Source organism: Nomascus leucogenys, chromosome 8, assembly GCF_006542625.1.
Source record: "Nomascus leucogenys isolate Asia chromosome 8, Asia_NLE_v1, whole genome shotgun sequence".
Lineage (NCBI taxonomy): Eukaryota > Metazoa > Chordata > Mammalia > Primates > Hylobatidae > Nomascus > Nomascus leucogenys.
The window spans coordinates 106531969-106555558 of NC_044388.1; the positions used below are offsets into that span (position 1 = coordinate 106531969).

The window sequence follows — 23590 nt, forward strand, 5'->3', positions numbered from 1 at the left end:
CAACACAGCAAGACCCCATCTCTACAAACACATTTAAAAAAATTAGCCGGGTGCGGTGGTGCATGCCTGTGGTCCCAGCTGCTTGGGAGACTGAGGTGGGAGGATTGCTCGAGTGTAGGAGTTCGAGGATGCAGTGAGCTATGATTGCACCACTGTACTCCAGCCTGGGCAACAGAGTGAGACTCTGTCTCAAAACAAAATACAAAACAAAAACTTCTTTCCAGTAAGTGTAATAAGTGGTAACAGCAAAGTCCAACAAGTGAAACAAACCACAGTTCTGGTTCCATCTGGGGCTGGGACAGGGGCTGTGGGTGGGCCAGAGTGCTGTGGGCCTTGCTTCCTTCCCCCACCCAGCAGGCCCCCAGGGGTCCACGGAGCACAATTTAGAACCCTCATCACTTGACTGCCAAGGTACAGCCTGCAGTCTGGGAAGGTTAAAATGGTGTTCACTGAGTAACCAAGGCTAAGGCCGGGAGGATAAAGGGAGGAGAGGAAGCAGTAATCATGGGAGGCTTCCTAGAGGAGGTGAGTTTTTAGCAGAGCAAGGTGAGAATAGCAGGGTGTGGAACTGTGAGCGGGGGATTACAGGCAGGGGAGTGGCAGATCCTGGAACTTCACAGCCAAAAGGGTCTAAAGACCATCTTGTCTGATTCTTCATTGCACACACGGGGAAACTGAGGTCCGGAGAGTGGAAGGAACTCGCCCATGTCTCTGCTTTGGGCAGGGCACAGAGGCAAACCTAGATGCCAGGTTCCCATACAGTCACATCCCCCAGACTGTCTATAAACGGGCAAAGGAGGCAGGTTGAGTGACCAGAGACAGAGTGGGGTTGTGTAGGAGCCCTGCCACCTCCATCGCTGGGGACCTCTGTCCTGATCCCCTCACCCTGATTCCCACCCGCAGGCGCCCTGGAGATCGGTCAGGCCCTCCCCATCCACGCAGGCCGCTACACCTGCTCAGCCCGCAACTCTGCCGGCGTAGCCCACAAGCACGTCTTCCTCACTGTGCAAGGTAAGGGTCCGTGGTCCAGACCCCAGAGTTCCTAGGGCCAGGGGAGCAGGTGGAAAGCCAGACGCAGGTGGGGCTCGGGATGGAGGTGAGGCCCTGGGTCTCAGAGGCCCCGAGCTGTCTCCCATGGGATTCTTTGGCAGGAAAAGAATCAGCCATGGCGTCCTTGTTGCTAGTGGCCGATGTTTCTAGAACCCCCATTCTCCTTAGAGGCCTCTCTCTCTGATGCTCCGCGGCCCCTTGGTTGGCGGAGTTGTGTTAAGGACATTCTCAGGGCCCTCTGCACCGCTGTCCTTTGTAGCCTCCCCGGTGGTGAAGCTGCTGCCCAGCGTGGTTCGGGCAGTGGCAGAGCAGGAGGTGCTGCTGCCCTGCGAGGCCTCGGGCATCCCCCGGCCGACCATCACCTGGCAGAAGGAAGGGCTCAACGTCCCTACGGGTGAGGGCCCCTGGCAGCCAGCCTGGGAAGGGAAGAGAAGAGTGTGGGCCTGGTGGGGGGGTCCCGCTTCCTGCCCTGGGAGAGCCCGCAGACCTGCTGAGAGGTCCTGGAAAGCCCCTGGCCTTCCCAGATACGCCCCCACCCTTGCTCTGGCCTCCCCCACCCCAACCCTTCTCCTGTCACCACGGCCTGAGATGCCATCCGAGCACTCAGTGGCTGAGTGGGAGGTTGGGAGGGGGCAGCTGGGCTGGGCTCGGGGTCAGGCTTCTTGGCTTCTTCTGTCCCTTGGTCATCCTGTAACCCCAGCAAGTCACCTGCTGCCTGTGAGACAGAATAGCCCAATCTGTCCACCTCGGGGGTCCCCAATCCCAGCTCCCAGGCCCCGATTTTCTTCTTCTTCATTCAGGGGTGAGTACCCAGGTCCTACCAGGCGGACAGCTGCGGATTGCCCATGCCAGCCCAGAGGATGCCGGAAACTATCTCTGCATCGCTAAGAACAGTGCAGGCAGCGCCATGGGGAAGACGCGGCTGGTGGTGCAAGGTGGGTGTGAGGACGGGGCCGAGGTGGGCCCTGGCAACTGAGGGGCTTTGAGGCTCCTGCCAGCTTCTCCCTTCCCTGCATGGCAGGGCACACTGCTTATAGTTCTAGAAGGAATTAAGGGGAGAACATCTCTCATTGTGCGCCTGAGTTCGGGATTCAGGCATAAACTCCCATCCCTTCTGCCTTCTCTCTGGCCCTATGGAACACAAGTCTAGCATCCCTCATTCATTCCGGTTTCCAGTAGCTGTGGCCTCTCTGGCCCTCCTCAAGCACACACACAATTACATGTGCCCTTCCCTTAGTTTGATCAATCATTGGCTTCAAAGATCAGATGGCATCACTGGCCAAAAATCTGCAAAGTCTGCTGGGAATTTTCAGTATGGGCTGGTCGTGTCTTGGCCCCAGTGGCCTGCTTTGTGGTATCTCAGTGGCCATCCCTGGCCGCAGCTGTGTAGGGCCGGAGTCGGACTCTGGCTGTGAACTCAGAGGGGCTCCTGGCTCCAGGCTTCCTCCACGCCTCCTTGTCCAGCGTGCTCCTCTCCCCTCAGACCTGGAGCATCACTGGTCACCAGATCAGCCAGACACCAAGCCAGTGACCCTCACCCTGCCCAGCATAGCTCCTCTGCAGGGATGCTCTGTGACGGCTGCCCTGCTTTTGTTCCTGGAGGTGGCCTAGTACAAGGTCCAAGTGGACCCTGCCCAAGGCCTCTGTCCTGCAGCTTTTATCATCTGTGTGTGTGCATGTGTGTGTGCATGTGTGTGTGTGTACACATGTGCACAGGTGCAATGGAATCACCGTCACAGCTACACCAAACTCAGGGAGTCCCCAAATCGTCCTGAGCATGGGCAATGGCCTATGACTAGGGAGTTGGAGGGGGCAGCTGATGGCCAGGGAGGGCTGAAGGGCTGGGCCAAAGGCCAAGGGCCCCAGGATGGTGTCAGCCACCTCCCCGAGCCCCGGTTCCGAGTGGGCCTCCCTCTGCCCGCAGTCCCACCAGTGATTGAGAATGGCCTCCCAGACCTGTCCACCACCGAAGGCTCCCACGCCTTCTTGCCTTGCAAGGCCAGGGGCAGTCCTGAGCCCAACATCACCTGGGACAAAGATGGCCAGCCTGTGCCGGGCACCGAGGGGAAGTTCACCATCCAGCCTTCTGGGGAGTTGCTGGTGAAGAACTTGGAGGTGAGGCACTGCCCTGAGGGGCACAGCAGGGAATAATGGCTGAGACCCCTGTTTGTCATGCTCTGCTTCGAGCACCGTGCAGCCTTTAACCCTGGGAGCCTGGGGAAATCAGTGTCACCATGCCGGGTACAGACGGCTAGAACTGAGGCTCAAAGTGTACCTAGTTTTCTACCATTGCCAAGAGGCAGAACCCAAATTTGAACCTGGACCTCGGCAGCCAGCTCCTGGGGGAAGGGAGGGAACTCAGACTGGGGCTCAGGGATACGGCGATGACTTTGTGTCCCGAAAGTCTACCCAGTTGTTGTCAACCATGCATTGCCATTAACCGTCCTCTGGGTTTTGGGGGGTGTTGAGCCAGGGGTATGGGTGGGACCCCCAACCCCCTTCCCCTCAACACTCATCAGATTCTGCAATTTTGTGATGAGAGCCTCTCCAGATGGGTTCAGTGGACACACCTAGAGGGGTCAGAGGCATTGGACCCGGCCACCCAGGGAGCCTGGGGGTGAAGTGCTGAGCGCACCAGCCCTGCTTGAATGCACCACAAAACTCCTCCTCTCGGAGCCCCTGCTGGGCCCTCTATCAGGGCACCAAAAGCAAGGCCTGCAGTGCAGGTCAAGTTCTGAGGATAGGGCAGCACACAGTAGGTGTTTGGTAAACAGTGGCTATTGCGACCATGCAGTCAGGGCTGGGGTTATGAAGCAGCAGAGCATGTGAACGCTGCAGGGCAGGGCAGGGGCGTGGTGGTGATGCTGACCCGTTTGCTAGCTGTGTGACCTTGGGCAAGTCACTTCCCCTCTCTGGGCTGGATGCTCCGTGAGAACCTTCAAGGGTCAGGGGCATCCTGACCTATGCCGAGGGGGGGGCAGTTCTCCGGCCAACCCCTTTCTTTGCTCACAGGGCCGGGACGCAGGCACCTATACCTGTACTGCTGAGAACGCCATGGGCCGTGCCCGCCGCCGCGTGCACCTTACCATCCTGGCACTGCCTGTGTTCACCACCCTGCCTGGGGACCGCAGCCTGCGCCTTGGGGACAGGCTGTGGCTTCGCTGTGCAGCCCGGGGCAGCCCCACCCCTCGCATTGGCTGGACTGTCAACGACCAGCCAGTCACAGGTCTGGGTCTGCTGGGCGTGGGTGGGACAGACAGCCAGGACCCTGGGAGGTCAAGAAGGGAGGGCAGCTGGGGAGACCCAACCCAGTGGAAAGGAAGAGGTTGTCAGCCAGCCCTGTTGGTTCTGGGTCTTCCAACGTGGCCCTATGTAGGGGGACAGGGCAAACCCAGCTGTGGCCATATGTGACAAGCCATGTATCAGAGCTGGCAAGAGGCCGCCTGAGAATACTCAACCCAGAGACCTCAGGGCCAGGAGTGGGAGGCCTGTGTTCTAGCCCAGAGCAGCTGCTCCCATTGTGGGACCCTCAGCAAACCCCTTTTTCTGGGGGGCCGCGGGGGCTCTGTCCTCCTACTGGAAACCCAGGTGATGTCTAGGGAGACACACGGCCTGTGGAGTACCTGCTGGGTACTCAGTGTCTGCTGAATGGATAAATTGCTAAGTCCCCTCCACTGCAAAATGATACTTTCCTACATTAGGATATGACATCACACATTCCTAACTCTGAGTCCCCAGGTGTGGAATACCCGTGCACACCTGCGGTGAAGGCTTTGCTGGGTCCCACCACTTCCTGGGGAGGGACCTTGGGCAAGTAGAATAGTTTGGCCTGTCTGAGGTCCACTCTCCATCTGTCAAATGGACATAACCAGGGGTCCTGAGGACAGAATGACAATGGAGGGGCCGCGCGCGGCACAGGCCTGGCCTGGAGTAGATGCCCAACTGATGGTGACGCTTGTCCATATTCATCTCCTAGAGGCGATGGCCAACCCCAAAGGAAAAGTCCATTATTAGAATCCTTCTCTCAGCCAGGCATGGTGGCTCATGCCTGTAATCCCAGCACTTTGGGAGGCCAAGGCAGGCGGATCATCTGAGGTCAGGAGTTCGAGACCAGCCTGGCCAACATGGTGAAACCCCATCTCTACTAAAAATACACAATTAGCCAGGCGTGGTGGCACATGCCTGTAATCCCAGCTACTCGGGAGGCTAAGGTAGGAGAATCGGTTGAACCTGGGAGGTGGAGTTTGCAATGAGCCGAGATTGCGTCATTGCACTCCAGCCTGGGCAACAAGAGTGAAACTGTCTCAAAGAAAAAAAAAAAAAAAAAGAATCCTCTCTAGAAATCATGGCAGTGTTTCAGTAAGTGCCCTGTGCTGAGAGGCCCCCAAAGACCTGCCCTTGACCGTTTATCAAACACACAGTGTGCACTGGAAAATGGTAGAAGGCAGGTTCATTCACCGCAGCCTCCAGTGTGGCCTGTGCCTCCCAGGAATGGGTCTGATTTGATCAGCCTTCACCCGGGACTCCCATCTGTTTCTGCATTTTTATTAAGTTCCTGCAGGTACCCAGGCACCAGGGAAGTGTTTAGGGCAGGAGTTCCCTGCACCCGACTTCTCTTTCTCCACCACAGAAGGGGTGTCTGAGCAGGATGGAGGCAGCACGCTGCAGCGGGCCGCTGTCTCCAGAGAAGACAGCGGGACCTATGTCTGCTGGGCGGAGAACAGAGTGGGCCGCACACAGGCGGTCAGCTTCGTCCACGTGAAGGGTAGGGCGCATTCCCCAGGTGGCTTCTCTCTCAAGACCTCCAGTCTATTGGGACCCAATCTATTGGTTTCCTAAGAACCCGGCCTCCTGTCCTCTGAACTAGTGGCTCCCCACCCTGGGTGCACGTTAGAATCCCCTGGGGGACTTTAAATTCTGAAGCCCAGGTTCTACCTCCAACTCTGTAAACCAGCCTCTCTGGGGTGAGGCCTAGGCATCAGTATTTTTGACACTCCCAAAATGACCCCGGCTGCAGGTGGAATTGGAATCTGACCAATTGCCCTACAGCACTACCTGCAGCTGGATGGTGCCAGGGTAGGAGGAGAGCATGGGGGCCAGGGTCTCCTGGCAGAAAAATGCCAGAAGCTTGCCAGCCAGGCAGTTGTTCCCTATGACCTACTCATCCACCAGGAGTAGCACAGGAGCCCTCGGTGACGCCATGTCTTAGTTTGCACAACTTCAGGATGGGTGGGGCTGGATGGAGGGAATGAATGCCCCAGGCACCAAAAGAGAACTGCAGCTTTTGGTAGATCCAACCTCAGGAAACCGGGAAGGATATAAGCCAGTCCAGAGCATTCAAGAGTGTTTTGAGATTAGCATGAATCTCATAGTGTTGCTTTGTACAACAGAGGTGTCTAGGGTTCTTGTTTTTTTATAGTTACTGATTTCCAAAGTACCTGGCAGGTACTCCGCTGCTAGTGTAATCCATCTGTGAAACAGAGTATATGACACGCGTAACACCGCCTTCCTGCCTGTGCCCATCTCAGACATCACTAATCAATCACAGCACTGTTCTCGTTCAGCTTCAAATGCTTCTCAGCACAGTTCTTGGAAAGTCTTTGCCAGTCTTTGTGACTTGACCCATGACATGGACACTGTTTGCTGTCCCTGATGCACTGACTAAACACAACCATGCTGTGCTAGCAGGAGCCTCTGGAGGCCCCTGGAGGCAGGAGTTGGGCAGACCTTTGGGGTTTATGGGAGGTTGAGCCCACAGGGAACCTCTTTTCTGACAACTTGCTCGATGTCACCCCATGCAGAGGCTCCTGTCCTACAAGGGGAGGCTTTCTCCTACCTGGTGGAACCTGTAGGAGGCAGCATGCAGCTGGACTGTGTGGTGCATGGAGACCCAGTGCCGGACATCCGCTGGATCAAAGATGGCCTTCCACTGCGGGGCAGCCACCTCCGGCACCACCTGCAGAATGGCTCGCTGACCATCCGCAGGACTGAGGCAAGGCGGGGCCTGGCACCTTGGGTGGGGCCACTGAGGACAACTCTACACTTTTTCTGATTGCTCAAGAGGGTTCTTCATGTCGCCCCCTCTGCTTCTGCAGTCTACAAAGCACCTCCCTGCCCATTCCCCAGACATCCTCCCACTACCACCAATATTGACCTCCAGCCACTGGGCTTTTCTGTTCTCCGGTCATCCACCCATTCAATGGAGCGAATTAGTTCTACCTCATAGGATTGTGATTAGAAATCAGTGAGATGTCTCATACCCATCACTTAAGAGTGATCTGTGGGTAATGCCTCCAAAATGTTGTTATTAACAACCTCAGGGGACAGGGTAGGCAGGTAATAGTGCTCCCTATTTACAGACGAAGACACTGAAGTTCAGAGAGGCTGACAACCAATAAGTGGGGGAGGCAGGGCCCCCACCCCCCGGTCTCCTGCCTGAGGCTCCGTGCTGTTTCCAAAGCCTTGGGCCCAGGGGCAGCCCCTCTCAACTTCCATTTTGTGTCTCAAGCTCTGGTGATTGTGCAGAAATCCCCAAGTCAGTCCTGACTCAAGTTCATCTTAGGGGCCTTGATCTCACCCATTTGGGAGCCTTTCTCTGGGTAGTAATAATAATAGGACTAGTAATAAGAGTAGCAGTAAAAGCAGTGGTAATAATGGCTCCTGTTACCCAAGTACTAACTGTGGGCCAAGCACGGGGCCTTGCACTTAGCAAGCATTATTCCATTTAATACTTATAAGGTCCTAGCAGTTATCATTCCCATTTTACAGAAGGGGAAACTAAGGCTCCAGAGGCATGAAAATGTCCTAAGTAATGGGCTCAAGGCAGTAAGCAGTGAGGCTGGGATTCAGTCACATGTTGGTCTGACCTCCAAACCTACACTCTTAACTTCGTGCCATGCTATACCCCCCAGTCCCTTGGGTGTGGCCCCCCAGATACCATCTTCTGGGAGTGGACGTGGCCTCAGGCTGCCCCAGGCCCATCTCATGGTGGTGCTGCTACTCAGAAGTGATGTGAGCCAGCACGCCACCTGAGTTCCATCACATATCCATGGGCCACCTGTTAGGGAAACGCTGCAAACCGTCTCCCTTCTGGAAGACTCACCTTGCACACTGGCACAATAAATGCCCTGAGAGGTCCTACAGTTCAGACTGCCATCCTGTTCATACAACAGAGGTGTCTAATGTTCTTGTTTTCCTATAGTTATTGATTTCCAAAGTACCATAACATGTTGTCAACTCAATGTCTCGAAAACTTACTTGACCATGGAACCCTTTTTTCCAAGGAGTCTCAAATAACGTGCCATGGGGCAGTAAGATTTTAACGTACACAGTTTGGAAGAGGTGGATCTACACCGTGCTTTTCCAGCAAGTTGTTCCACCTAAGGCAACAAGGACCTTAGTCACAACCCCCCATTTTCGGGTGTGAAAAGGGGCTGGATTCTCTTTGCATGTCTGCTGACAAGTGGTCACAGAGGCCCTTCTGATGCTCTGCGGGGGATCAGGTGTCCCTGGCTGGTTCACAGCCTAAGCCCCTTGCTGGCTGGCTGTCCTCAGTCCCCTACCCAACTGTCTGAGCTGCTCATCTTCTCTGAGCACCATGCCCCCTCTCCTGTGCCCACTTGCAGAGGGACGATGCGGGACAGTACCAGTGCCTGGCAGAGAACGAGATGGGTGTGGCGAAGAAAGTGGTGATCCTCGTCCTGCAGAGTGAGTCTTGGCCTTAGCAGAGTGGGGATGTGGGAAGTGTGCTCGGGGACAGCGGTGGCGTGTGCAGCCTACAGGGCAGACAGGCAGGGCCAGGACTTGGAATTCTTTCATTAATACTTACTTGGAACACATATTGAATCCTACCAAGTGTTTCCCAAATGTGGGATGAGTGAGACTCAGGATTGAGCTAAAGAAAACCTGGCAACCTGGGTCTAGGGGGAGCTGGGCATTTAAAACTCAGACCAGCCGTCAAGATCACCGCGTCAGCTCTCGCATGTGCCAAGCAGCTCATAGTTTACCAGGCGCTGTTGAGCCTCAGAATAACACTGTGAAGTTGTCTCAATAGGGATTCTGTAGAAAATGTTTTATTGAAGATGAACACCTGTAGAGAAGAGCCAGGATCCTAAGTGCAGAGCTCAGTGAATTTTTACAATGCGAACCCACCCAGTTAACCAGCAGCCAGATCAAAGAAATAGGACCGCGCCGGCTCCCCGCCTCCAGCATGCCCACCTCTGTTCACTGCCCCCTGCCCCAATAATCACTGTCCTGGATTCTGCCTCTTTAAAAAAAAAAACAAAACTTTATTGAGTTGTAATTTGCATACCATAAATTCACTCATTCGTACAATGGAATATTATTTAACCTTAAAAAGGAAGGAAATTCTAGGGCTGGGCTCGGTGACTCACATCTGTAATCCCAGCACTTTGGGAGGCCGAGGTGGGCGGATCACCTGGGGTCTGGAGTTCAAGAACAGCCTGACCAACATAGTGAAACCCTGTCTCTACTAAAAATACAAAAATTAGCTGGGTGTGGTGGTGCGCCTGTAATCCCAGTTATTCAGGAAGTTAAGGCAGGAAAATCACTTGAACCCAGGAGGCAGAGGTTGCAGTGAGCCAAGATCGTGCCATTGCACTCCAGCCTGGGTGACAGGCAAGACTCAATCTCAAAAAAAAAAAAAAAAAGAACAAAAGGAATGAAATTCTGACACAGGCTACAACATAGATGAACCTGGAGGTCATTATGTGAAGTGGAAAAAGCCAGTCACAAAAAAACAAACACTGTATAATTCTGTTTATATGAGGGGCCTAGAGTGCCAAAAGCATAGAGACCCAAAGTAGTATGGAGCTTGCCAGGGGCTGCGGGGAGGGGAGAAGGGGGAGTTAGTGTTTAATGAGTCTGGAGTTTCAGTTTAGCAAGAGAAAAAAGTTCTGGAGATTGTACAACAATGTCAAATACTCAACACTACTGAACTGTACACTTACAAATGGTTCAATGATACATTTTATGTAATGTATTTTTTTTACCACAATTATTGTTACTAATATTTTTTGAGACAGGGTCTGGCTCTGTTGCTCAGGCTGGAGTACAATGGCGCCATCTCGGCTCACTGCAACCTCCACCTCCCGGGTTCAAGCGTTTCTCCTGCCTCAGCCTCCTGAGTAGCTGGGATTACAGACACACACCACCACACCTGGCTAATTTTTGTATTTTTAGTAGAAACAGGGTTTCACCATGTTGGCCAGGCTGGTCTTGAACTTCTGACCTCAGGTGATCCACCTGCCTTGGCCTCCCAAAGTGCTGGGATTACAGGAGTGAGCCACTGTACCCAGTGCTTGTGCTCATTCTTAAATGGAGTCGTTTATTTTACTAGTGAGTTTCTGGAGTTCTTTACATAGCATGGATATAGCCCTTTATCAGATACATGATTTGCAAATATTTCTCCCAGTCTGTGGCTTGTCTTTGTATTTTCTTAATGGTGACTTTGAAGAGCAAAAGTGTTAAAATTTGGTGAAGTCCAAAATTATCCATTTTGTATTTTTTGATTCATGTATTTGGTGTTACACCTTTTAAAAATCTTTGCCTAATCTAAGGTCATCTTTTTCTCCTTTCTTTTCTCTTTTCTTTTCTTTTCCTTCCTTCCTTCCTTCCTTCCTTCCTTCCTTCCTTCCTTCCTCCCTCCCTCCCTCCCCTCCCTCCCTCCCTCCCTCCCTTTCTTCCTTCCTTTCTTTCTTTCTCTCTTTCTTTTTTTTTGTTTTAATGTTTTGGAGACAGCATCTTACTCTGGTGCCAAGGCTGGAGTGCAGTGGCAAGATCTCAGCTCACTGCAACTTCCACCTCCAAGGTTCAAGCAATCCTTGTGCCTCAACCTCCCAAGTAGCTGGGATTACAGGCACGCACCACCACACCCGGCTAATTTTTGTAATTTTAGTAGAGACGAGGTTTCATCGTGTTGCCCAGGCTGATCTCGAACTCCTGGCTTCAAGCGATCCGCCTGCCTCGGCCTCCTAAAGTGCGGATTACAGGCGTGAGCCACTGGGCCGTACATTTTCTTATATAATTTTTGTAGTTTCAGTTCTCACATTTAGGTCTGTGATCCATTTTGAGTTAATTTTTGCGTGGGGTAAGGGTCTAACTTCCTTTTTTGCATACAGATAGCCAATTGTTCCAGTACCATTTATGTTGATCTTGAATTTCTTTCAGTGATGTTTTATAGTTTTGAGCGTACTGGTCTTGTATTTTTGTTAAATTGATTTTAAGTCTTTTTATTATTGTTGATGCTATTTTGGGTGGAACTGTTTTCTTTGATTTTTGGATTTGTAATTGCCAATATGTAGAGATACAGTTGAATTGATATCATATCATCTATGAATAGGGACGGTTTGACTTCTTTCTTTCAAAACTGCGTACCTTGAAGTTTTTTGCTTTGCCTTATTGCCTTGGTTGGACCCTCTGGTACATAGTTGAAGCAGCGAGAGCAGCCATCCTTGCCTGGTTCCCTGGTTTAGGTGGAAAGCAGTCAGTCTCTCACCATGGGGTGTGATGTTAGCTGTGAGTTTTTGTGGACGCCCTTTCTCAGGCTAAGGAAGTTCCCCTTTTGTACCTAGTATGTTGAGAGTTTTTGTCATGGATGGAATAGGTTTGTGGTTCCAGACAAGATGGTATAGATGCACTTCTCCCTGTTTCTCTTGCTAAGGACAGCTAAACACCTTGGACTTTATACAGAAGCAAACATAAAGAGCCTCTGAAAAGTAGAGAAAAGGAGGAGGATAGACTACCAATTTTGGGACCTGAGGAGCAATATGGTGGTGAATGCCCTGGTGTTTCTTTTTGTCCCTTATATCCTGGGCTGCGTACTTGAGAAGCCAACAACCTGGAACCACCAGTGGGCTCAGACACACACGCATGTATGCGCGTGCACACACACACACACACACACACACACGGGCATGTGCACCTCAACAAGAGCCTGTCCTCTCTTGCAAAGGACTAGGAAAGGGACAGCATAGTCAGAAAGAAAACTTGTAAGTAACAACCCCCAACCGGGTGTGGTGGCTCGTGTCTGTAATCCCAGCACTTTGGGAGGCTGAGGTAGCCAGATCGCTTGAGCCCAGGAATTTGATATCATCCTGGGCAATATGGTGAAACCCTATCTCTACCAAAAATACAAAAAAAAAAAAAAAAAAAAGCTGGGCATGGTGGCGCACACCTGTAGTCCCAGCTACTTGGGAGGCAAACACCCTGAAAAACACCCCAGCCCCATCATCACACCAACTGGGAGCCCCGAACTTCCACCTTCACCCCTGTACTGAGGCAGTGCTCTCCCTACGCTGGAGCGGGATGCTGTCAGGTGACACCTAATGAAGAGACAGAATTGTCACCACTGTCATCTACTGAGTGGGAAGCTCCTCCCCCGTCTGGCCAGGTGGGCAGACAGGGTAGTGCCAGCAGAGGCCCAGTGTGGGCATGCCTCCACCCATGCCCAGCAGTAATGAGGTACCCCTCCCTGTTCCGGGGTGACCATGGAAGCCTCATAGGGAACCTGGGCTTCCACTCCTACCTGGTGGAAATGAGTGGTACCACTTTTTCTTGGCAGTGTTCCAGCTCTGCCAATAACAGAAGATTTAAATAAAAATCCGAGTCTTACAATACTGAAACTCACTTACACATCAGGAACAAGGAAAATCTCAACGAAAGCAGACAACAGATGCCAACAGAGATAGTACAGGTATCAGGTAATCTGATGAGGACTTTTTTTATTTTTAGACAAGGTCTGACTCTGTTGCCCAGGCTGGAGTGCAGTGACATGCTCATGGCTCACTGCAGCCTGGGCTCAGGTGATTATCCCACCTCAGCCTCCCAAGTAGCTGGGACTGCAGGCACGTGCCACCACACTCAACTAATTTTTATTTTTATGTATTTATCTTTTGTAGAGATGGGGTCTCCTTACGTTGCCTAAGCCAGTCTCAAACTCCTGGGCTCAAATGATCCACCTGCCTCAGCCTCCCAAAGTGGTGGGATTACAGGCATGAACCACTGTGCCTGACCAAGACTGAACTGTCACCACTGTCACCCACTGAGTGGGAAGCCCCTCGCCTACACAGGCCGAGTGGGGGAGCAATAAGCAGTGCCCCTCTCCCTCCCAGCCAGGACGGTGCCAGCAGAGCCCCACCTGAAGCACCAACTCCCACCGATCCCCAGCAATAATGAGGCACCCTCCCTGTTCCCGGGTGTCCATGGAGGCCACGTAGGGAACCCGGACTTCCACTCTCATCTGGCAGGAGTGAGTGGCACCTCCTTCCCCTGGCAGTGTTCCAGGTCTGCTAAGATGGAAGATTTAAATAAGAGCCCAAATCTTATCATACTGAAACTCACTTATCACACCAGGAACAAGGAAAAATCTCAACTTGAATGAGAACTGACACTCAACAAACACCAACTGAGATAGCACAGATGTTTGAGTCATCTGATAAGGATTTCCTTTTTATTTTTTGACAGGGTCTTGCTCTGTCGCCCAGACTAGAGTGCAGTGGCACAATCACAGCTCACTGCAGCCTCGACCTCCCGGGCTCAAGCAATCCTCCCACTTCTCAGCCTCCCAAGTAGCTGGGACTGCAGGTGCACACCACCATGCCCGGCTACTTTATTTATTTTTTGTAGAGATGGGGTCTTGCTATGTTGCCCAGGCTAGCCGACAAGGATGCTTCTGTCAGCAGTTGTCAACATGCTTGAAACAAGTGAAAAAAACAGAAAATCTCAGCAAAACGTGGCTGTGGAGTAATTTGAAGTTCAGGCAGTTTTCAAGTCGGCCTCAGTTTGACCGTCCTTTGTACCCCTCAGGTCTCCCCTGCACAGGTGCATATTTCCCACGTTGGCCAGGGATTGTGGGGAGCCAATCCAGCCTGTCCGTGGCTCCTTCATTTCCAGGTTCTCCCCGTTAAGTTGCTGGTTGGGCCTCTGCTCTTCTCAGCCAGGGCCATGCCACAGGCCAGCACAGCAGCCATTTCCCTTTTGATTCCTACCAGTTTTGCCCCTTTTCCTGATGATATTTCTCAGGGCATATTTTCATCCTCTACTGCACATCAAGGCAGCCCCCAGGGGTGGCAAAAGCTGCTGTTTTTCACAGCCATCCCTAATAAAACCACTGTGATGGTCACAGTGGGGTAGGGATGGGCACAGCCCTAGGCAGGAGGGCCAAAGGCTTCCACTGTTCTTATCCAAAGTTCTAGAGGGTTTTTTTTTTTTTTTTTTTGGAGACAGAGTCTCACTCTGTCACCCAGGCTGGAGTGCAGTGGCGCGATCTCGGCTCACTGAAACCTCCACCTCCCAGGTTCAAGAGATTCTCTTGCCTTAGCCTCCCGAGTAGCTGGGATTACAGGCACCCACCACCGCGTCCAGCTAATTTTTGTAATTTTAGTTGAGACAGGGTTTCACCATGTTGGCCTGGCTGGTCTCAAACTCCTGACCACAGGCCATCTGCCCACCTCAGCCTCCCAAAGTGCTGGGATTATAGGCATGAGCCACTGCACCCAGCCATAGAGGTTTTTATGGATAAATGCTCTCAAGACCTGGCACGATAGCTCACAGCTGTAATCCCAGCACTTTGGGAGGCCAAGGTGGAAGGATCACTTGAGTCCAGGAGTTTGAGACCAGCCTTGGCAACATAGTGAAATCCCGTCTCTACAAAAAATAAATAAATTAGCCAGGCATGGCTGGCTACAGGCACGCACCTGTAGTCCCAGCTACTCAAGAGGCTAAGGCGGGAGGATGGCTTTAGCCGGGAGGTCAAGGCTGCAGTGAGCTGAGATCGCATTCCAGCCTGGGCAGCAGAGCGAGCTTCTGTCTCAAAAAATAAAAGGGCCATTTAAAAAATGTAAATGCTTCTCAATTTGTTGTGTGCCTTTGGTTGATTTTGGGAGCCCTGAAATCATTATTTTGGGCAAGTGTGTCCAGTTTTATGCTTGTTTGTGGTGGCAGTTGGCTGACCTCTTCCCTCAGCCACAGCTGATGACTGACTCTTGCTTATTTTGACATTGATTGATTGATTGATTGAGATGGAGTCTCACTCTGTCACCCAGGCTGGAGTGCAGTGGCGCGATCTTGGCTCACTGCAACCTCCGCCTCCTGGATTCAAGTAATTCTTCTGCCTCAGCCTCTCGAGTAGCTGGGATTACAGGCACCTGCCACCACACTCGGCTAATTTTTGTATTTTTAGTAGAAACAGGGTTTCACCATGTTGGCCCAGCTGGTCTCAAACTCCTGACTTAAGGTGATCCACCTGCCTTGGCCTCCCTAAGTGTTGGGCTTACAGGCGTGAGTCACCACGCCCAGCCTCGACCTTCATTTAAATGGAATCACGCCACACGTGCCCCTGCCTTGACTCTTCTTTTGCACATCATTATTTGTGGCATTCGTCCATATCGTTCACATGGAATTAGTTTATTGGTTCTCATTGCTCTATGTTTTTCTGCTACATGGATGTACCACAGTTTATTCACGTATTCCACTGTAGGTTAGTTTCCAGTGATGGGCAGTTAAGAACAGGGCTGCTGTGACCTTTTTACGCATGCCCTCCAGTGAACATGCACACACACCTGTGCTGGAGTATTCGTCCAGGAGCAGAAGCGCTAGGTCTCGTAGTACACATGTGTTCCGCTTTAGGACACACTGGCTGTGGTAGTATCTGATGAATGGCGCCCCAGGGCCTGTGAATGTTTCCTTACTTGGAAAAGGAATCTTTGCAAATGTAATTAAGTTAAGGATCTTAAAGTGAGCAGATTATCTCGGTGGCCCCTAAATGCTATCACAAGTGTTTATTTATTTATTTTTTGAGATGGAATCTCGCTCTGTTGCCCAGGTTGGAGTGCAGTGGCACAATCTCGGCTACTGTAACTTCTGCCTCCCAGGTTCAAGCAATTCTCCTGCGTCAGCCTCTCAAGTAGCTGGGATTACAGGCACAGACCACCACACCTGGCTAATTTTTGTATTTTGTAGTAGAAATAGGGTTTCACCATGTTGGCCAGGCTCTTCTCAAATTCCTAGGTTCAAGCAATCCACCCACCTCAGCCTCCCAAAGTGCTGGGGTTACAGGCATGAGCCACCACACCCAGCTGCAAGTATTATTATAAAAGAGAGCCGGGGCCGGACATGGTGGCTCACGACTATAATCCTAGCACTTGGGGAGGCTGAGGAGGGTGGATCACCCAAGGTCGGGAGTTCGAGACCAGCATGATCAATATGGCAAAACCCCGTCTCTACAAAAATACAAAAATCAGCCAGGTGTGGTGGCAGGCGCTTTCGGGAGGCTGAGATGGGAGGATCGCTTGAACCCAGGAGGCAGAGATTGCAGGGAGCCAAGATCGCACCATTGCACTCCAGCCTGGGGGAAAGAGCGAGACTCCATCTCAAAAAAAATAAAATAAAATAAAAGCAGATATAGCCATATGATCATATTTTCATAAAGAAACAGTGTCTAGAGGGAAACATTCAGGAACAATGTCTGGGTGGAAGGATCCTATGCAGTTCGTATTTTCTTCTTTCTGCCTCTCTGGATTTCCCAGTGTATCTAAATGAACATATCTACTTGAATATGCAAAAATAAGTAAATGTTCCTAAAAGCCACCCGGGTCTCCCACAGGTGCTCCAGTGTTCCAGGTGGAGCCCCAGGACATGACAGTGAGATCCGGGGATGATGTGGCCCTGCGGTGCCAGGCCACTGGAGAGCCCACACCCACCATTGAATGGCTACGGGAGGGTCAACCCTTGCAGGCCAGCCGGCGGCTCCGGACCCTGCCCGATGGGAGCCTGTGGCTGGAGAACGTGGAGACTGGGGATGCAGGTGCCTACGACTGCGTCGCTCACAACCTCCTGGGCTCTGCCACAGCCCGGGCGTTCCTGGTCGTGAGAGGTATGGGGCATCCCTGTCTGGACCTTCGTGGACAGAGGCAGGATCTCTTGACGATGGGGATTGTGTGGTGCTTATGGGGGACCTGTCCCCTGCCTTGCCACCTCCCCACCTCTTCCCTTTGCTTCGTCACAAGCCCAGAATGAACCCCTACCCTGCCCGTTTACAGTTGGGGAAACTGAGTCTTGGAGGTGCTAAGTGTTTGCTGCTCATCTTGGACAGGGAACACTGGCTGTTCCCGCTTAACTGGCACAAATGCATATCCTCTGTCTGGACACTGCACAGCCCCTGGAAGCAGGCAGAGGAAGATAAGGGCATCCCCGGTGACCTCGGGGGCTGCTGTGAAAAGTCTGTGCGTCAGTGCGTGTCCCAGGCATCACACATTGCCTGGCCGTGGCAGGTGGTTGGAAAAGAGATGGCTTCCTGGTGGGATGGACCCCTGCCATCTCGGATTCCTCAATCAGCTCCCTTCTCCCTTGGGTCAGACCAACTTTAAAATTAAGGAAATATCTATCCTGAGAAACCACAGTAAATGGATTCAGCCCTGCATAAAGGCAAGTCATAAGATATTATTTCTGTGGCCTGTGCCTCTGGGGGGAACACTCCATGTGTGTGGGGACACGTTCCCTTCCCTGTACCTGGCAGACATCACTAATCTATCACCACATGGGAACATTCCCTATGTGTGGCGATGCATCTCCTTCCCTGTCCCTGGCAGACATCACTAATCTGTCACCACATGCACTGGCAGAATCTTTCTCCAATGAGCCCTCCCAGGCAGCGCCTCTCAGCTAATTGGAATTGGGACTTGACACTTGGCCCCCTGGAAATCCACGTGAAACCCACTGCCAACCAAATGTGGGACCCTTTCTGGCCCTTGCTGTCATTGTCTCCCGCAGGCCGGGGCAGGGTACCAACCTATGCAGCTCTGAAAGTTCAGTGGTTCTCTGACCCCCCCAGCCAGAGATGCAGTCTCAGAGTTAGCCTTGGATCTAAGCAGAACCCCGTCTATTTCAGGGCTTCGTCCCACTTCTTTTTTTTTTTTTTTTTTTTTTTGAGACGGAGTCTCTCGCTCTTGTTGCCTGGGCTGGAGTGGTGCAGTGGCATAATCTCAGTTCACTGCAAGCTCTGCCTCCCGGGTTCACGCCATTCTCCTGCCTCAGCCTCCCGAGTAGCTGGGACTACAGGCGCCCACCACCACGCCTGGCTAGTTTTTGTATTTTTAGTAGAGACGGGGTTTCACCGCGTTAGCCAGGATGGTGTCGATCTCCTGACCTCGTGATCCGCCCATCTCGGCCTCCCAAAGTGCTGGGATTACAGGTGTGAGCCACCTCGCCTGGCCCTTCCCACTTCTTACCTTCTGTTGGCAGGCCCCAGTCCAAACCACAGAGCTATGCACTTGGCCTTTGTATTTGTTCTCTAGGGCTACTGGTAAAAAAAAAACAAAAAACACAAGCTGGAGGCTTAAGCCACACTGATTGTCTCATAGTTCTGGAGGCTGGAAATCCAGGATCACACTGTCAGCAGCCCTGGTTCCTTCTGAGCACTGTGGGGAGGATCTGGTCTGGGCCTCTCTCCCAGGGTCGTCTTGGTGGTCCTCGGCATTCTGTGGCTTGTCGAGACATCACCCCCAACTCTGCCTTCATCTTCCCTGTGTGTGTCTACGCTTCCCTATTTATAAGGACACAGTCATGTTGGATTAGGCCTGCTCTAATGACCTCATTCTAACTTGACTTACCCTATAAAGACCCTGTCTTCAAATAGGGTCACATTCTGAAGTCCTGGGGGTTAGGACTTCAACATATGAATTTTGGGTGGGGTGGTACCATTCAATCCATAACCCAGCCTCCTTATTTTTTTTAATAGAAACAAATATTCTTCCTTTATATATGTTAATTGTAGAAAGGCCAGATACTATAGAAATCTATGAAGAAAAAGGTAATTCTCTCCCATAATTCAGTGACCCAAAGTAGCTTAAGCAATTATTTGGGGAGATACATTCTTCCACACTGTTTTCTCTGGATAGAAGAGATACACTTTCCTTTTTACAAATGTCAAATTTACACCCTCTATAACCTGCCATTTTTACTTCCTCTATCTTGGAAGACATCCCATTATGATACACATCAGTCCACAGCTTTTTTATTGGCTTCGTATCATTCCATGGGAACGTTTTTTATCTTCATTCCTTTCGGCTTTGTCAAATGAGCAACATCGTTTATTTTGCTAGTTTCCATTCCCCAAAACCACACCGTGCTGTGCATCTTTATGTGTGGCCCTGAGGATTTCTGTGGGATGATTTTCTTAAGGGGCACTGGTGGGTGAAGGGAGTTCAGGGTTTGGGAGCTTCTAACTATAAACCTGTTTTCCCTCCTGAAAACCTGCTTCTCCTCCTTCCCCATCAGCCTGGCAGGTCCCAATCCTGGCCTTGTAGGGGGACAAGAGGCTGCTATGTCACTCCATGTCTGAGAGAGCTGGCGGTGGCTTGCCGTGCCTGGGTTCCATTTCCTGTCCCCTTCCAAAGCTGCCCGGGTCACACTCCAGCCTTCTTGGTCTGCAGCTCCCGATACCTTCCTCACCCCCCTATTAAAAGGCCAGGGATAGGTTCACGGCCCTTCTCCTGTCCCACCCATAGGCTCCAGAGCATCAGATACTGATGAGAAACATCCTAGATGGGCTTCAAATCTCATCAAACCCCAGCTCTGGGCTGCAGGAAATGGCCCTGCTTCCTAGAACCCAAATTAACCAGCCCCTTGATTCATCCATTTAGGATCCTAGCACTTGAGTGTTTTATGTTATTTTTTGACAGATCATGGGCAATTTGTTGTTAATTTCCCCTGAGAGCTGGTGAGTGGAGAGGCAGGCTAACTTCTGTCTCTCGCCCCCTGGAATGCCATCTGCCTAAACAAGACAGCTGGCCCATTAGTCAGAGGAAGCACCCCCCCTGTGCCTGCACCATCCGTTTGATTAGCACTAAAGAGCATCTGCTCACAGACGGCCTGGCGGGCGGCCGCTCGGAAGCCAGCCCACCCAGCCAGGCCAGCTGCAGGGCAGCCGGAGCCAGCAGCACTGATGGAATGGGGCTGTTCAGATGATGGCATCCGGCTCTGGCTCGGTGCCCTGGCTCCTTCAGTGTGCCAGCCATGCCATCGTGGGCTCCTGGCATTTCAGAGACCCACAGGTCTTCTGTGAGTTTGTGGTCCCACCTCCTCATTTTACAGGTGAGCCAACTCAGGTGTGGCTTGGGGGCCTGACGAGGCCAGGTTTTAAGGAATGGCAGAGCCAGAATTAGAAGCCAGCTCCACCCCCAGCCCAAGGTTCCTCCTAACAGCCTCCCTTCCCTTTTAGAGCCAAGATCCCCTGGGCGTTAGTCTGTGACCCCTTAGCTGTGTGTCCTTGGACAAGTGGAGGTGAACTCTCCGAGCCTCCATTTACTCCTTCATGAAATGGGAATGACAGCCTGCTTGTGCTGTGGGCCCGGGGTGTATAGTCAGTAGCACTGTAGTTCTTTCCCTTCCTTACAGGGGAGCCCCAGGGGAGCTGGGGCAGCATGATTGGGGTGATCAATGGCCGGAAATTTGGCGTGGCCACACTCAACACCAGCGTGATGCAGGAGGCGCACTCCGGGGTCAGCAGCATCCACAGCAGTATCCGCCATGTCCCAGCAAACGTGGGTGAGTAGAAGGCAGAGCATCACCTGCCTCTGGGCCATTGTCCCAGCCCCAGCGAGGATCCTCCAGAACATGCTGGACCGAGGAGGGGCAGAGCCTGTGCCCCGAGACTTGCTCAGGGCCTGATGACCAGAGCACATCTGACCACCTCTCAAAGCTGAGTGCAGGCCAAAGCAAAGCAAAGCTCAGTGGACTTAGGTGCAGGCAACTTCCTGTCCCCCTCACAACCTCCCAAAAACAAAGGAACTGCATTTACAGTCAGACCAAGAGTGTGCGAAACGGTCGGTGTTCTGGGGGTGCGGGCACTCGGATTGTGGTTTCCCAAGCCACCGATGGCTCCCTGAGGCTTTTCCCCATTTAAGTTAAGGCTTGGGCTGATGGAAGTGGAGGGATCTCCAGTCATGAGTGAGGGGTGCAGGCTGGAGGTGACGGGAAGCGGGAAACATGGAGAATTGAATTGCCTAGAAAACCTAGAGGACTAAGAAGAGCTAAGAAGAGTCATCTGCACACAGAGCTCTCATGTACGGTGTGTGAGCGATGAATGCTCTGAGAGACCTGCAGAGCTTGTGACAGTGGATGTCACTGTCTCTCCCTTCCCAAGGAATCCCTGGCCCCTCGTGGGGGTCCAGGAGGGGCAGTGTTCATGGGGTCTTCACTAAAAGTAGCTCCTCTGAAGCTGCCCTTGGCCATGGTCCTGCATGAGCAGTGTGGGGTCAGGGGATTTTGCTGGGGAAGTCACTCTGAGCTGGCTGTCAGCAGACAGCAGATGAAGCGAGACGCCGCCCAGACATGGCTGCTTATTCCAGCTGCAGGAGTGCGAGGCCTGGAAAAGCATCTGGCCCCAAGCCCGCGGGCCAGGCTCTGTTCCATGAAACAGACGCACAGAGAGGCTGAGAAGGTGGTGCCCATGCACAGGGGCCTGGCCGGCTCCTGTGAACCTTGCAAAGCTGGCACCGTCCCTGACTCGGAGCAAGTGGGGAGCAGGTGTATTCCCCTTGCCCAGTCCGTGGCCCCACCTGGCCCTGCGTGGAGGGTGGGGCATCACGTGAAGAAGATCTGAGAATCCACGTCCAGGGCCATTTTTTGGTTCTTTTTTCAAATGGGTTGGAACAAACCGGGGCTCGTCCAGAAGGGATCTGCAAGTTAGAAAAGTTGGTTCACTTCAACTCAGCAAATATGTAATGACAGTCTGTGGAGTCCCTGGCTCCGTGGTGACCCAGGGGCCCTCAATCGGTATTTGTTGAACTAAGTTAAATGTCAGCAAGGTACATGCATTTATTTCTTCTTTTTTTTTTCTTTTTGAGACTGCTTCTCGCTTTGTTGCCCAGGCTGGAGTGCAAGTGATGCAATCACAGCTCACTGCAGCCTCAGCCTCCCAGGCTCAAGCGATCCTCCTACCTTAGCCTCCCCAGTAGCTAGGACTATCAGGCGTATGCCACCACACCTGGCTTAGGTCCATATATATATATATATATATATATATATACATTTTTTTTTTTTTTTTTTTTTTTGAGACGGAGTCTCACTCTGTCACCCAGGCTGGAGTGCAGTGGCGCAATCTCAGCTCACTGCAAGCTCCGCCTCCCAGGTTCACACCACTCTCCTGCCTCAGCCTCCCGCATAGCTGGAACTACAGTCGCCTGCCACCACACCAGGCTAATTTTTTTTTTTTGTATTTTTAGTAGAGACGGGGTTTCACCGTGTTAGCCAGGAAGGTCTCGATCTCCTGACCTCGTGATCCGCCCGCCTTGGCCTCCCGAAGTGCTGGGATTACAGGCGTGAGCCACTGTACCCAGCCTGTCCTTAATATTTTTATTTTTTGTAGAGACAGTCTCACTATGTTGCCTAGCATTTCCTTGTATAAATTTATTAATTTCACAGTTACTCCAGGAAGTAGATTATTTGCCTCCACCAGGTCCCGGATTCTGGTTAAATAATTGGCATGGCAGTCACAAGGCTGAGTATGGGCAGCAAGGGAAGGGGCTGAGCTCTCCTGGGGGCAGTGGGGAGCCATGACGGGACCTTGAACAGGAGAGTGGCTGCCCTGAGGATCAGCTCTAACCTGGCCTCTACGCCCTGCCCCACCCAGGGCCTCTGATGCGGGTGCTCGTGGTCACCATCGCCCCCATCTACTGGGCCCTGGCCAGAGAGAGTGGGGAAGCCCTGAATGGCCACTCCCTGACCGGGGGCAGGTTCCGGCAGGAGTCACACATGGAGTTTGCTACAGGTAAGCGGGGCCTCCCCCAGGTGGGCCAGGCAGGACTGAAGCCTGCGCCCAGGACCTCCCTTGGTGACTCTGGGCTGGGTGGGGATGGTTTGCAGGGGAGCTGCTCACGATGACCCAAGTGGCCCGGGGCCTGGATCCTGATGGCCTCCTGCTCCTCGACGTGGTGGTCAATGGCGTTGTCCCTGAGAGCCTGGCTGATGCAGATCTTCAAGTGCAGGTTGGGGGTCAAGTCCTGGGGTGTGCAGACAGGGTGGGTGAGAGAGACGGAGGTGCCCGGCTCTCAATCACCCCTGAGCAGCCAGGCCCACTCTCCCTCCTGACACCGCTGCAGGGCTGGGTCACAGTCTGGCCTTGGACTTAGGGTAGGATGAGCAGTTGTAACAGGCTCAAGTTCAAGCCCTTGAAGGGATGCTCTGAGCCATGCGACTTCAGATCAGAGTATTCTTGTTCAAAAGCGCGAGTCCTGAAGAGAGGTGAGCTGCCCAGAGCAGCCCAGCTGTTAGAAGAGGTTCTAGGAGGCTCACCCATCTCCTCCCAAGGCTCACCCCATCTCTTCCCAAGGCTCACCCCATCTCCTCCCAAGGCTCACCCCATCTCCTCCCAAGGCTCACCCCATCTCCTCCCAAGGCTCACCCCATCTCCTCCCAAGGCTCACCCCATCTCTTCCCAAGGCTCACCCCATCTTCTCCCAAGCCTCCTCAAGACCCTGAGTTGGGGTAAGGGTCTCAGGCTGCTTGGGAGTTGAAATCTCAG

General features: G+C 52.5%; 1 protein-coding gene across 6 annotated transcripts in view; it reads left to right on the forward strand.

Annotated features, from left to right (window-relative positions):
• The window catches only part of HMCN2 (hemicentin 2), a 169802-nt gene that overhangs the window by 138189 nt on the left and 8023 nt on the right, over positions 1-23590 (forward strand). For 5 of the 6 annotated variants that reach the window (XM_030818033.1, XM_030818036.1, XM_030818034.1 and 2 more), the window contains 12 exons: positions 904-1011; positions 1310-1444; positions 1851-1985; positions 2975-3165; positions 4063-4276; positions 5681-5815; positions 6852-7042; positions 8676-8757; positions 16673-16942; positions 20464-20613; positions 22700-22837; positions 22933-23054. In XM_030818033.1, the coding sequence (XP_030673893.1) occupies positions 904-1011; positions 1310-1444; positions 1851-1985; positions 2975-3165; positions 4063-4276; positions 5681-5815; positions 6852-7042; positions 8676-8757; positions 16673-16942; positions 20464-20613; positions 22700-22837; positions 22933-23054 (1871 nt within the window). The remainder of the gene's footprint in view (positions 1-903; positions 1012-1309; positions 1445-1850; positions 1986-2974; positions 3166-4062; positions 4277-5680; positions 5816-6851; positions 7043-8675; positions 8758-16672; positions 16943-20463; positions 20614-22699; positions 22838-22932; positions 23055-23590) is intronic. The other variant, XR_004031451.1, reaches the window with a different exon arrangement.